The sequence below is a fragment of the Mustela lutreola genome, chromosome 5 (genome assembly GCF_030435805.1).
Source record: "Mustela lutreola isolate mMusLut2 chromosome 5, mMusLut2.pri, whole genome shotgun sequence".
Classification (NCBI taxonomy): Eukaryota; Metazoa; Chordata; class Mammalia; order Carnivora; family Mustelidae; genus Mustela; species Mustela lutreola.
The window spans coordinates 106,807,113-106,820,712 of record NC_081294.1 but is presented as its reverse complement, the minus strand read 5'-3'; the positions used below and the strand labels follow the sequence as shown (position 1 = coordinate 106,820,712).

Genomic DNA, 13,600 nt, shown 5'->3' with positions numbered 1-13,600 from the left:
AGGTTATTACTTGGCCTCTCTGACCTCAGTTTTCATACCTACAGAATAATATGGTTGCATTAGATGTTTAATGTGTTCTTTCCTTTCTACCTCAAATTTTGTGATTTGAAATGACAACTCTTTATCAAAAATGAAATAGCAAAAAGTAGAAGGTACATTCAGGTGTTTCTCACAAAGACCCATCTTCTAAATGTGCTAGATCTGTTATTTCCATTGTTGTTGGGTCCTACTGAGTCCCAAGCCCAAGGGCAGCCGACTCTCCCAACCTGGCACCCGCATACTGTGTTGTGCACTCTGCCGGTTTTCTGGTCCTTTTCTCATCTCCTTCCAAGTGCTTCTTCCCATTTAGCATTTACTCACATTTTGGGGGGGATTTAATTATGTGCCAGACTGTGTGGTAGGCACAGAGAGTATAAAGATATGGCACCTATGTGGGACACCTGCTGGAGCAAGCTGTCACCGAGGCGGAAGTCATGAGTCTGAAGCTGCAGGAGTGGCGGCCATTCTGCTACCTTTGCTGCACAAAGTTATGGTTTAACGGTTGATAGTCCTCACACCAGTGTTCATTAAGCACATATTATCTGCCAGTCACTCAACAGCAGGAGAAGAGCAGAGAACACAGTGATGTCCTGATCCATGGAGCTTACCTCCTCCTGTTGGGGAGGGCAGGGGCACCGGGAGGACATCAGTTTATGATCAAGCAGATAAGGAAGTAACAGGCTCAGTGGTAGAAAAGACTGGAGGGAAAGAAAGCAGGGTGTGGGCTTTGGGGAGAGCAGGGCAGGGAAAGGCTTCCCAATCAGGTGTGAGGGAGACAACCGTGAGAGGTGGAAGGGGGAGAGATGGAGGCAGGACTCTGCTGGGCCCAGGCCCAGTGTGTTGAGGGGCAAACGGGCATCCTCTGTGCTGCGCCCCCTAGTGCTGAAGGGTGGGCACCAGAGGTGAGAATAGGAGAAGGCATTGGTTCAGATCATGTCAGGCTTCTGGGGCCCTTGTGTGAGATGGGAGGGCATCACTGGGGTTTGAAACAAGAAGAACATGATATGATGTACATTTTAATTCCAGAAAAGATTGGAGGAGGATAGAGTTGCAAGTGAGCAGGCCTGACTGTAGCTCGAACAATGATGGCAGCAGTTAGGTTCTGGTATGTTCCAAAGTTGGAACTCATAGACTTTGCTGCTGGTGATGAGGATGTGGTCGGGGAGGAGGGAGCTGGGAGAGGAAGATTGCAGTCAGGAGTTGTTCCCTTTTTGTAAAAAATTCCTCTTCTCAGGGTGCCTGGGTGGCTCAGTTGGCTAAGCGTCTATCTCCTGGTTTCAGCTCCAGGTCATGATCTCAGGGTCCTGGGATTGAGCCCTAGCTTGGGCTCTGCACCCAGGGCACTCTGCTTGTCTCCCTCTGCTCCTCCCCCTGTTTGTGTGTGCTCTCTCTCTCTCTCTCAAATAAATAAATAAAATCTTTAAAAAAAAAAAAAAAAAAGCCCTTCATATGCTAAAAATAGCCCAAAAGACCAGTGGTGAAACAGTCTCACCCCACCCACATACTGGTCAGCTGTGTTCATCTTTTTCTACATGATGCATTCTGTTTCTCTGTCACTGATCATCATTTGGCTTTTAGAATTTTATTTTTCATAAGTCTCATTTTCTGTCATTTCCTCTTTTATGTTAGACTAATTCTGTCGTCATTGAGTGCCTGGCTTGGTTTCAGGAATATGATGGTCATTATCATTTCTCTCTGTCCTCCTTGTTTGTCTCTGGCTACAATAACTTTTTCATAATTAAAACATTTTAGCTGAGTTGCCTGAATGCATTCCAGTTTTGTGAAAACATGAAGCAAATTGCTCTCTCTGTGAAGGTTTGTTGGAACGTAGTTACAGCGGGGCCTTTTAATCGTAAGACGGACAGCATTGATTCACTCCGTGCGCTCTCTTGTTCTGTCCTCTTTATTTCGTGGTTTGGAACACTTTTTTGGGTCATTCTTCTGAAGAATTTCTAGAGATTATTAAACCACCACCTATTCCTTCCTTCCCTTTATTAATATATATATAAACTAGAAAGCAGATTAATCTCTGGAAGTTTCTTATTGTAAATCCCGTTATAATTTTTACTCATTTCCAGGCTGATTTTATTCTCTTCACACTCTCCCTCCATCCTACATGGCATTGTTTTTGAGAAGCAGTAGATGCCTCTTTGCAGCAGATCGATGAAAGGGCCGAGGTCAGCTAGTCTTTCTGTGAGTGAGGTTGACTTGCTGCTTCTCTCCCTAAAGTAGTAAGAGGCAGTGGCACGTTCGGGCTCCATGCTGAGCGGGGAAAATGTGAAGAGAACCCCATCTAGGAGCCACTTGTTTTTGAGACTTGCCAAAGACCGCCACAGGGTAATTCCTATTCAGAACGGGGAGGGTAGAATCAAGTCTGTGGACGTGCATTGTAGTTGATGAACACACATTAAAAACAATGTTTTCATGTTTAGAAAACATTCTGAGCCTGATCTAAAACATTTTTGCATATTTACCTGTATCTTCTGGCTTTGCTGGAGCATAATTGTGGTAAAAGGATAGGTCTTCTGGACAGTTGGGTTTATCTTGGCCTGTGGCCTGAGAGCACTGTGAGTGCCTGAGGGGTGGTTAAGTGTGGTCAGAGAATGGGGGCTGCATTGACTTGTCTTCTCTCCCCTCTGTCTGACACTTGTGGAGAAACAGGACTGCAGGCACGGCTACCAACAAGCTGTGGTACGCAGCTCTGGCCCTCGTGACACTCATCATGTACTCCGTTGCCACCGGAGGCCTGATTTTGATGGCGGTGTTTTATACACAGAAAGACGGCTGTCTGGAAAACAAAATTCTCCTGGGGCTGAATGGGGGCCTGTGTCTGCTCATTTCAGCAGTAGCCATCTCGCCCTGCGTCCAAAATCGTAAGCACGTTTTTTTTCCCCCTTCCCCTTGATTTGTATTTTGTTGTGTCTAAATTTGAGCAAAACCTCATGTTTTTGTGTTTTTAAACTATGGTCATTCCTTAAGTTACTGTGGAGGGGTCCGCCATAGGAAGGGTAGGACACACTTGGGCTGAATGTGATAGCCGGCGTGCCTCGGGTCCAGAAAGATCGGAATATGGTGAAGTCAATCAACAGGAAGGTAGATGTTACCGTTATTATTATTTTTTAAAGATTTTATTTATTTATTTGTTTATTTGAGAGGAAGAGAGACAGGGATAGTGACAGAGAGCACAAGCAGGGGGAGTGGGGGAGAGAGAGAAGCAGGGAGCCTGCTGAGCAAGGAGTGTGACATGGGTCTTGATCCTATCATGATCTGAGCTGTAGACACTTAACCAAATGGGCCACCCAGGCGCTCCAGATGTTACCATTATTAAATAATGTACTACAGGGACCCTTTAAGTGGAGGATGCCTTGAGTGTGTATTAAGTTCTTCCTTGTATTCCTGTGTAAAACTTGAATGAGAAAACTCCAGAAGGAGCTCTTTCTGGGCTCATCTTTCACCCAAGGCCTCTGGGTCAGAAATCGGGAACCATGTGGTGTAGGAGTCAGGAAATAGAAAATCCAGTCTGGCTGAGCCAGCAGCCAGCCCCGTGAGCTAACCTTCCTCAGACCCAATTCTTTCTCAGTGAAGCCAACAGAAATCTGTAAATCTTCTTGGCTCAAGGTTGTTTCAAAGGCAAATGGAAGAGGGGCGCCTGGCTGGCTCAGTCAGTAGAGGATGTGACTCTTGATCTCAGGGTCATGAGTTTGAGCCCCACTTTGGGCTAGAGCTTACTTAAAAACAAACAAAACCCCACAAAGGCAAAACGGAAGAGATACTGGGATTTGAAAATGCTTTAGAAAGTATAGGCCTGAGTTGTCTTTTATAAACAACTCCTGATATCTTAGACCAGAATACCATCTTTGGTTGTAGAAAGAAGTATTCATGATCTAATTTTCTTGAAGGTATCTTACTCTACAGGAGATGAAATGCAAGTGATATCTAGGTTTTTAATAGGAAAAGGGAAAGGTGACCAATAATGTATAGTGCCTCCAGTCATTTCTAAAATGGTTATCTAAAAAGTGAAACTAGTCTTAGGGCACCTGGCTTGCTCCATCCCTATTGGAAGAGTGTATGACACTCGATCTCAGGGTCATGAGTCCAAGTCTCACGTTTGGTGTAGGGATTAAGGAATTTAATAAATAAACTTAAAAAAGAAGTGAACTAGTATTGAATAATTTAAAGGTTTTCTGGTACTGAAAATTCCAATTACATTATTGAAAATGAGAGTCCTAATCTCCCAGTCCCTTTAACTGATCAGTTAAGAATTTCCTAAAACATACTAGTATTCAGATTAAACTTCCATTTGGATTAAATCCTACTTTTTAAAATAGTTATAATTTGAAATATTTAGTTTAATGCCATTAGTTGCTGAAGTGAGTCTTATTCCCGTGTCAAAGAGCAGCATTTATAAAAGTCTATTTCTAGGGATGCCTGGGTGGCTCAGTCATTAAGCATCTGCCTTCATCTCAGATCATGATCCCAGGATCTTGGGATCGAGACTTGCATTGGATTCCCTGCTCGGCGGGAAGCCTGCTTCTCCTTCTCCCACTCCTGCTTATGTTCCCTCTCTCGCCATCTCTCTCTGTCAAATAAATAAATAAAATCTTTAAAAAAAAAAAAAAGACTACTTATATACTTTTGTTGTATAGTATAGTTTATCTTATTTAATTTAAAAGGAGATTTTATTTATTTGTTTATTTGAGAGAGAGACAGTGAGAGAGGGAACATAAGCAGGAGTGGGAGAGGGAGAAGCAGGCTTCCCGCCGAGCAGGGAATCCAATGCAAGGCTTGATCCCAAGACCCTGACCTCATGACCTGAGCTGAAGGTAGACACTTAACTGCCTGAGCCACTCAGGCACCCCTGGTTAGTAAAATTTAGCAATTAAAACTTGAAACAAATTTAATCAGAGGGAAGACTGGATGAACTCTGAGTCCTTTCATGTAGGCAGATGGTTAAAAATTCCACCCAAAAATGATACATCCTTTTTGTCATTTCCTGGTAACTCTGAATGAAGGAAACACCTCATTTAATTTAAATATTATAGCATGTTAAAGCTCTTCCCTCAATGACTGCTTAACCCCAGTGCCTTCTTCTTTGACCTGAACTGGTATTCACGAAGGTTTTTTGTTTTTTGTCTATTGACAAGTCGAAGTTTTTCTGCTGTCATGGACTTCAAGTGTCTGATGGCCTCCTAGAATCTGGAATCCATGCCTTGTGACATCTGTTTCCCATTTATCTCACTAAGCTACATGGTCTCACCGATAATGATGGTGAATTTTCTTCTGAGGTCTTAAGATTTGAGAACTAGTGTCCATGAACTTCAGGAGGACCAGGCAGTACACTTAATTCAGTTGTTATTAGAGTGATGTGGCAGTAGAGGACTGCAGAACCTGGTGTCTCTAAAACAACATAGTCAGGCTTCGTGGATAATTCTGCCCCTTTCCCTGTCTTTTTAGTGTTGTTTGGAAAATAACATTATTGACCTTTTCCTTCCTTCAGAGATGGGGGTCTTGGTTTGAGAAGCATCATTTGGGGATGGGGACCTCGTTTTCTTAGGCTTTCTTATTTTTGAAATTTCAGACCCTGTGTTAAAATCTGACCCTCTGATTTTTCCAGGACAGCCCCATTCCGGGTTACTGCAGTCTGGGCTTATAAGCTGCTACGTGACGTATCTCACTTTCTCGGCTCTGTCCAGCAAACCCGTAGAAGTAGGTAAGCCAGCCCGCCACCTTAGGGAGTGTGTGCGTGCGGTACGAATATTTTCATTGTGGAGGAAGGAATTTGAACTGTTGTTCAGAATGTCGAAGGTACAATAAATTGAATGGATGATCTAAATTTTTCACTAGATAAAGTCTTTAACATTGGATGCGAAAATGAAAAATTTCTTCTCCTGAGTCTTCCCGCTGTGTAGGGAAGACAGGAACAAAGATGGGTTGTTGAGTTTGCTTTGGGGCCTAATATGCATTTTCCCACTCTGTGTTTTCAATGAACGTTACTGTATTTTGCTTATTTTGTGTTGTTTTTTGCTTGTTGTTAATTTACTTTTCTTCAGGTGGTCATCTCTCTGACGTAAGAGAGAGTGGGAGAAGGAAGCAGGAGACAGGATTTGAGCCCAGCTCTAACAGTGGCTGACTTGAACTGCTCTTCTTAAATGCTGTTTATTTATCGAGACTATAGAACATGCATGAACTTGGGAGTCAGACCGCCTGGGTTTATAGCTTGCTTCTGCCACTTCAGTAACTTGTAGAAGGTTATACCTCTCTCTGCCTAGATACCTTGTCTTTAAAGTAAGGATTTTCATTATTATTTTATCAAGGCAATTAAATAAGATTCCTATTTTATAGGGTAGTTTTAAAGAATTCAGTGAGTGTGTATGTGTGTATATGGTCCTGGCATGTTGTAGGTACTCTATGTGGGTTAGCTATTGTTACTGGAGAGTGGTTGTAAAGATTATTTGAGAACTATAAGAGCCCTGTCGTATTATAAATTGTTAATGTATGAGCCCCTTGTCAGTAAAACACCAAAAGACCATTTTTTAAAAAGATTTTATTTATTTATTTTACAGACAAAGATCACAAGTAGGCAGAGAGGCAGGCAGAGAGAGATGGGAAAGCAGGCCCCCTACTAAGCAGAAAGTCTGATGCGGGGCTTGATCCCAGGACCCTGAGACCATGACCTGAGCTGAACCCAGGCACCCCAAAAGACCATTTTTTATTTTGATTTCTGAACTCACTGTATTTCATTATCTATATCAGTTTTGTGATAAATGTATATATAAATGTATACACACATATATACACAGAAGTATTTATAAATGTGTGTATGTTTGGGTACATTTGATCTTTTATAAATCAAGTTAAATAAATGTGCTATCTTTTCTCTGGAATAGAAAATTGAAGTTTTCCTTTTTTAAATGTAGGAAGTAAATGTAAAGATCATCTTTAAAGTTTTACATACATGTATTGTGTGTATGAATCTTGTCTTTAGAGCTTTTTATAGTGCAGAGTGGTACAATTATAGGTCTTATATTAAGTATAGTCTATCCTAGATTTAATTCTTTTTTAAAATAGCTCTATCTTGACTCTTAAGTTTTTTTGTCTAGCTTCTTTAAGAATTTCTTTTACAGCGGGACGCCTGGGTGGCTCAGTTGGTTAAGCAGCTGCCTTCGGCTCAGGTCATGATCCCAGCGTCCTGGGATCGAGTCCCACATCGGGCTCCTTGCTCCGCAGGGAGCCTGCTTCTCCCTCGGACTCTGCTGCCACTCTGTCTGCCTGTGCTCTCTCTCTCTCTCTCTCTGACAAATAAATAAATTAAAAATCTTTAAAAAAAAAAAAAAAAAAAAAAAAAAAAAAAAAGAATTTCTTTTACAGCTATTAATTTTTGGTTTTAATATAGTGAGGTTTTTGGTTAGAGTGTTTTTCTCTTAAATGGCAGTTATCACTTACAAACAGAAAACTTACTCGTAGTTTCAGGAAATACTATTTAAAGAGAAAAGTTCATATTTTGGTCAGTTAAAAAAATTTTTTTCCCCTTTGGCTTAAGAATAAAGATTCCTTACACCACAGCACAGTTATTTTTGCTGTCTCAAATGTGAGTTCCAGTAATAATTGTAGTCCATCTTCTAATACTCAGAATGTACATGTTTGTAAAATGGTTTTTATTTTTATTTATTTATTTAGGGAGTGGGGAAAGAGAGAATCTCAAGCAGGCTCCAGTCCCAGTAGGGAGCTTGTTGCATGGAGCTTGATCTCCCAACCTGGGGATCCTGACCTGAACCGAAATCAAGAGTTCGATTACTTGGGATGCCAGGGTGACTCATTAGGTTAAGCAGCTGCCTTTGGCTCAGGTCATGATCCCAGGGTCCTGGAATCAAGTCTAGTATTGGGCTCATTGCTCAGCGGGGAGCCTGGTTCTTCCTTTCCCTCTGCCTACTATTCCCCTGCTTGTGCACACATGCTCTCTCTCTCTCTTAAATAAATAAATAAAATCTTAAAAAAAGAGTTGGATGCTTAACCAGCTGAGCCACCCAGGTACCCTACTTCTTGAAACTTTTAAGAAATCTAGAAATCTAGAAAACATCAGGATGTTCATATGCTATTTTTTTAAGCTTTTTTTTTTTTTTCAAAGATTTTAAAAATTTGTCAGAGAGAGAGAGAGCACAAGTGGGGAGAGCAGCAGGAAGAGGGAGCAGCAGGCTTCCTCCTGAGCAGTGAGGCCAATGTGGGGCTTGATCCCCAGGATCCTGGGGTCATGACCTGAGCTGAAGGCAGACACTTGACCGACTAAGCCACCCAGGTGCCCCTAAACTTTTTTTTTTTTTAAGACATTTTATTTTTAAGTAATCTCTGCACCCAGTATGGGCCTTGAACTCAGAACTCTGAGATCCAGAGTTGCGTGCTCCTTTGACTGAGCCCGCCAGGCACCCCAGGGTGTGTTTGTGTTTAGCACTTATTTTTATTTTTATTTTTATTTTATTTTATTTATTTATTTGACAGAGAGAGATCACAAGTAGGCAGAGAGGCAGGCAGAGAGAGAGAGGAGGAAGCAGGCTCCCTGCTGAGCAGAGAGCCCAATGCAGGACTCGATCCCCGGACCCTGAGATCATGACCTGAGCCGAAGGCAGCGGCTTAACCCACTGAGCCACCCAGCCACCCTTATTTTTATTTTTTTAAAAGTAGGCTCCATGCCCAACATGAGGCTTAACCTCATGGCCCTGAGATCAAGAGTCACATGTTCTACCGATCATGCCAGCCAGGCGACCCCACACACTAATTTTACCCCACCTTTGCACAGGTAATTTTATTCTGTCCTGTGGATGTCAGCAATTTCATAGACTGTAATTTGAAACACTCAGGAAGTACACACCTGGTATTGTCATGTTTCTCTACATCATGATTCAGTAACTGTTAACCAGTTATACCTATTCAATACACTGAGCAAAATGATATGTTTGTTCTGTTCCCTTGTAAACAAGACTTTTGTGCACAGTAGTAACAAATGGAATTAATGCATACTGCAGTATCATTGAGGAAAGAACTTCTCTTTAAATAACTCTTCTGTTTATAAATAAACTGATTTTTTTATTTTAGCACTGTAGACTTAGCACATTTACAGTCCTGATCAATAAAAAGAAATAAGATATATATATATATATATATATATTCTTATTTCTTTTTATTGATCAGGACTGTAAATATAAAGAGATATATATATATAGATATAGATATATATATATATATAAAGAAAATGTAGAGAGGCGGCATCTGGCTGGCTCAGTTGGCAGAGCATGTGACTCTTGAGCTCTGGGTTGTGAGTTCAAGCCCTGAGTTGCGTATAAAGATTACTTAAAAATAAAATCCTTTTTTCTTTTCTTTTAAATTTTTATTTGCCTGTTTGAGTCGGAGAGTGAGTAGAGAGAGAACACAAGCTGGGTGGGGGCTGGTGAGGAGAGGGAGAAGCTGACTCGGCCAGGCCTCTGGGTACAGAAGCCTGATAACCCAACCTAGGGTTAGGGTTAGGGCGTAGAGGCGTGGCAACCCTGATCTGTGGGGGCAAAGGCAGGCTCCACTGGGAGCTGAGTTGAGGGCGCGGGTAGGGGGCCTGTCATATTCCAGGCTTGTGACCCCACTGAGTAAGGAGCCTGATGTGGGGCTCAATGCTGGGACTCTAGGATCATGACCTGAGCCCAACACAGTCACTTAACCCACTGAGCCACCCAGGCACCACCTTAAAAATAAAATCTTACAAAAAGAATAAAAGAAAGAAAGTGCAGAGAAAGGGACCATTATGGGAGGCTCTTCCTGGGAAAGGAGGCAAGAAGTAAGCAAAGGATCATAGGATCATGATGATCCTATTACTGACGTAAAGGGACTTCTCGTCTGGCTGGAGCTTTGAACCAGGGGCTGCTGTAGTCAGTACATATTTGGTGACTGAGTAGCCTCAACATGCTTCTGGAGAAGATAGACATGGGAGAAACTCAACAATGTGTGCGTACTACTTCTATTCAGAGCCTGCTAAGTCAACTGAAAAATGGATCTCGTTTCACTTTTTACTACTGTTTGAAGAGTACTGAAAAGAGGAGACTCTTACTACATCGTGGCATAGAGGAAACCTTTGAACCCTTTGGCCCTCCACTGGAATCTGAGGGTCTTGTTTGAAGATGCTGCTTAGGTGGGAGGGGTTGCTTTTTTTTTTTTTTTTTAAAGATTTTATCTGTTTATCTGAGGGAGAAGCAGGGTCTCTGCTGAGCAGGGAGCCTGATGTGGGACTCGATCCCACGACCCTGGGATCATGACCTGAGCTGAAGGCAGGCACTCAACCAACTGAGCCACTGTGTCGCAGGGGGTCCTTTGAAGTAGGAGCAATCTAGTCTGAGTTCAGTGGGACTGTAGAGTAGGAGTTTGCAATAAGAAGCCTTCACTCTTCTAAGCTACCAGAATTTTCCCCAAGTGAATGTGTCTGTGAGCTACAACATGCTTTTTTAATGAATTCTGATTTCTTTGTCTTTTCCTTGTAAGCTCTAGATGAGCATGGGAAGAATGTGACAATCTGTGTGCCAGAGTTTGGTCAGGACCTGTACAGAGATGAAAACTTGGTTACTGGCCTGGGTACCACTCTCCTGTTCTTGTGCATCTTATATTCATGGTAAGTCTTAGGAGATACTGGAGGTCACCTTTGCAGACTTTAATATTTTGGAGGATAATTTAAGTAAGCTTTAGCAACGGCGAAGTAGCAAAACAAATCCCAGCCGAGGAAGACGGAAAGTAGATTGAACTAAAAAGTGTGTCTCACAGCATCGAACCTCAGTGTTTGGACATTTTCCTGACTTGTATTTGTGTGGGTAACTATAATAGATCTATAGTACATTGCAAGCCTTGAGGAAAGGGTTGAATATTCGTTGCTAAAGCATTATTGGAGGGCAAGGGATTACAAAGTGGGGAAGAAATGGCTTGTGCCAGAACGTTTTGGCAGCTTTCTAATCCATGGGAAATACCATTTGTTCTGCTGCTGATGGAAAGAGTACAAAGCAGTACATACACGGTCATTTTGTGCTTGGCCCAAAAAGACAGGAAACGTCCCCTTTCTTTTATGCCGAAACCCACAATGCCGTTAAAGCGGGCTGTATTTCACGTGCTTGTTCGTGGTGGAGTCGGTGCCCCCTTTATTTAGAATGTTTAAAAGATTGCCCAGGGGAGGAAAGTAACAGAAATTACTGATTCTGAGTACACATTTCACTGATAATGAAGCTTCCCATCGGCAGAGACCTTTTCACATTGAGGTTTTACTTCTGTGTTTTATGTTTTATTTGTTAGGTTTCAATGTATAAAAATTTCAACTTGTCATGGGTGCATTATGGACTCCTCTGGTGGAAACCAAAGAATCCTGGTGGTGCTAGCTTATGTAAATAAAATGTCTTTCTGTGCACGCTGGCATTTTCTCCTACAGCTCCTACACTCCCTCCTGTTAGAAAGGGACCTACAGACAGACATTTTGGAAATGGGGGAACTGGGTTTTTAGAGTACTTGTTGAGTCATGTGTTAGGCCACGAAAGTCCCTGCTTGTGTTGCAATGGTTGTCCCATGGAAGGTTCCATAACACTGGTCCTCATCCTGTCCCCCACAGAGTGACAGATTGTCCTTGCAGTGGAAAGGACCACATTGGCCATGTCTGGCCTCTCATTTCTATTAATTCCATAGTTGTTCACTCTGTACCTACTCTACCCAAAGCAGTGGATAGGATTCGGGCCTAAGTCAGTGAATGTTGTCAGGAAAACCGTAAAGCCACCCAAATTTTGAATGCTGATTTCCAGCTCTTCTTTTTCTGAGTAAGCTCTTCCTTCCTGAGTCTGTTTTTAGTGGGCTTTGGAGGGAAATAGCAGCAGCATGGCTAATTTCATCATTTATCCCTCAGGGTTTTTTCTGTATTGGCCCATAAGAAATACTGCAGATTATGTGAGGCGAAAGTAGATTACTAATGAGTAATTACCATTGACTCCACCTATCACACAAGGGCTCCCAGAGCTATGAGGTTCCTGAAGGGCTCCCCCTGTGCGGATACTGATTTCCGTCTCCTTCCAGCAGGCACCACGGTGTCACAGTTTAATTACTAGCATTTGGTAACGTCTGTTGTTGGCATTTACACAGATTCCAAGTAGCTATGGTTGGCTTTGAAAATTGTTATCTTTTGGGAATATCAAACCAGTTCTACCAGCCTCCACTGTGGAGCCTCTAAATTCCGAAAGAGGTGAGGTTTTCTTCCTCATCTCTCACTCAAGAGTGGCAGTGAAAATCTGACAGGGTGAAAATGCCGTGCTGTAAACTAACACCACGTGGCAGGTCTGTCAGCCCATGAAGTAGAATCACTGCCATCTTTCCACTGAGGGATTTATAGAAAATCGCAGCCTTGTTTCATCCAAGCAGCAAACGCTTTTTCTCGTGTGTGATTAGGCATTCCGCAGCCCACAAAAACAGACCATTTTATTCTGTCAAATATCTGTAGAGTTTTTTTTAGTGATATAAAAACAAACAAGAGACATGGTACCTCACCATAAAACAGTGGTGATTTTTTTCTATATATGTAGACACAACTATGTATTTTTAATATATGTTTTTAAAGATTTTATTGATTTATTTGAGAGAGAGCATGTGTGCATAAGCAGGGGAGCAGTAGACAGAGGGAGAGGGAGAAGCAGGCTCCCCGCTGAGCAAGGAGCCCAAGGCTGGACTCAATCCTAGTACCCTGGGATCATGACCTGAGCTGAAGGCAGACACTTAACTAACTGAGCCACCCAGGCGCCCCATACTTTTTTTTTTTTTTTTTTAAAGGAATATCTAGAATTCTTTTTTCTTTTCTTTCTTTCTTTTTTTTTAAAGATTTTATTTTTTAAGTGATCTCTACACCTGATATGGGGTTGAACTCACAACCCCCAGATGAAGAGTTGTATGCTCTTCTGACTGAATCTGCTGTCTGCCCCAGGAATATCTAGGATTCGTGAGAGAAATGGTAGGAAGCCTAAAGACTGCATAGGGTGAACATTACATGTTGTTACCGAAAGTTCCAAGGTTGCGTATGTTTGGGGTTAAGTTTTTTGTAAGCTCCTAGAAGGCTTACTGCGCTATCTCCTTATCTGCTTCTTTAGGGGACTCCCGTGCTGGCCTCCGCGCTCAGTTTCTGTTCTCTGTCCCAAGTCCTGCTTTTGGGGCACTCACTCTGAGTATGTTTTATCTTTGCTGTCATAGCTTGAAGGAACGGCTCAACCTATACCTACTCCCTGGCTTTTTAGCTGAGGCCACTCTTTCTCTAGATGCCCCTTCTGTTGTCCCCAGACATTACTGCTATGAAGAAGTATCACAGCTTGGACCCCAGGTAGGGGTTCCCTAATGGCCTTTGTATAGGTCCATCCCCCTGACACACCCTTAGGTCCCAGCCTCCACTATACTATTTCTTAATTCCCTCCTTGGTCTTTAGATTTTGATTGAAATTGTTATTTTGTTGGCTTCAAGTTCACACCGTCCAGTCAGGCGGGATCCTGGAGTCAGTGAGGGAGCCTCAGTTCCCTCATTG

The 13,600-nt window shown here is 42.4% G+C and overlaps 1 protein-coding gene across 3 annotated transcripts in view; it reads left to right on the top strand.

The window, feature by feature from the left end:
- The window catches only part of SERINC5 (serine incorporator 5), a 102,900-nt gene that overhangs the window by 75,639 nt on the left and 13,661 nt on the right, over window positions 1-13,600 (top strand). For 2 of the 3 annotated variants that reach the window (XM_059175339.1, XM_059175342.1), the window contains exons 6-8: window positions 2,701-2,912; window positions 5,654-5,749; window positions 10,555-10,681. In XM_059175339.1, the coding sequence (XP_059031322.1) occupies window positions 2,701-2,912; window positions 5,654-5,749; window positions 10,555-10,681 (435 nt within the window). The remainder of the gene's footprint in view (window positions 1-2,700; window positions 2,913-5,653; window positions 5,750-10,554; window positions 10,682-13,600) is intronic. The other variant, XM_059175340.1, reaches the window with a different exon arrangement.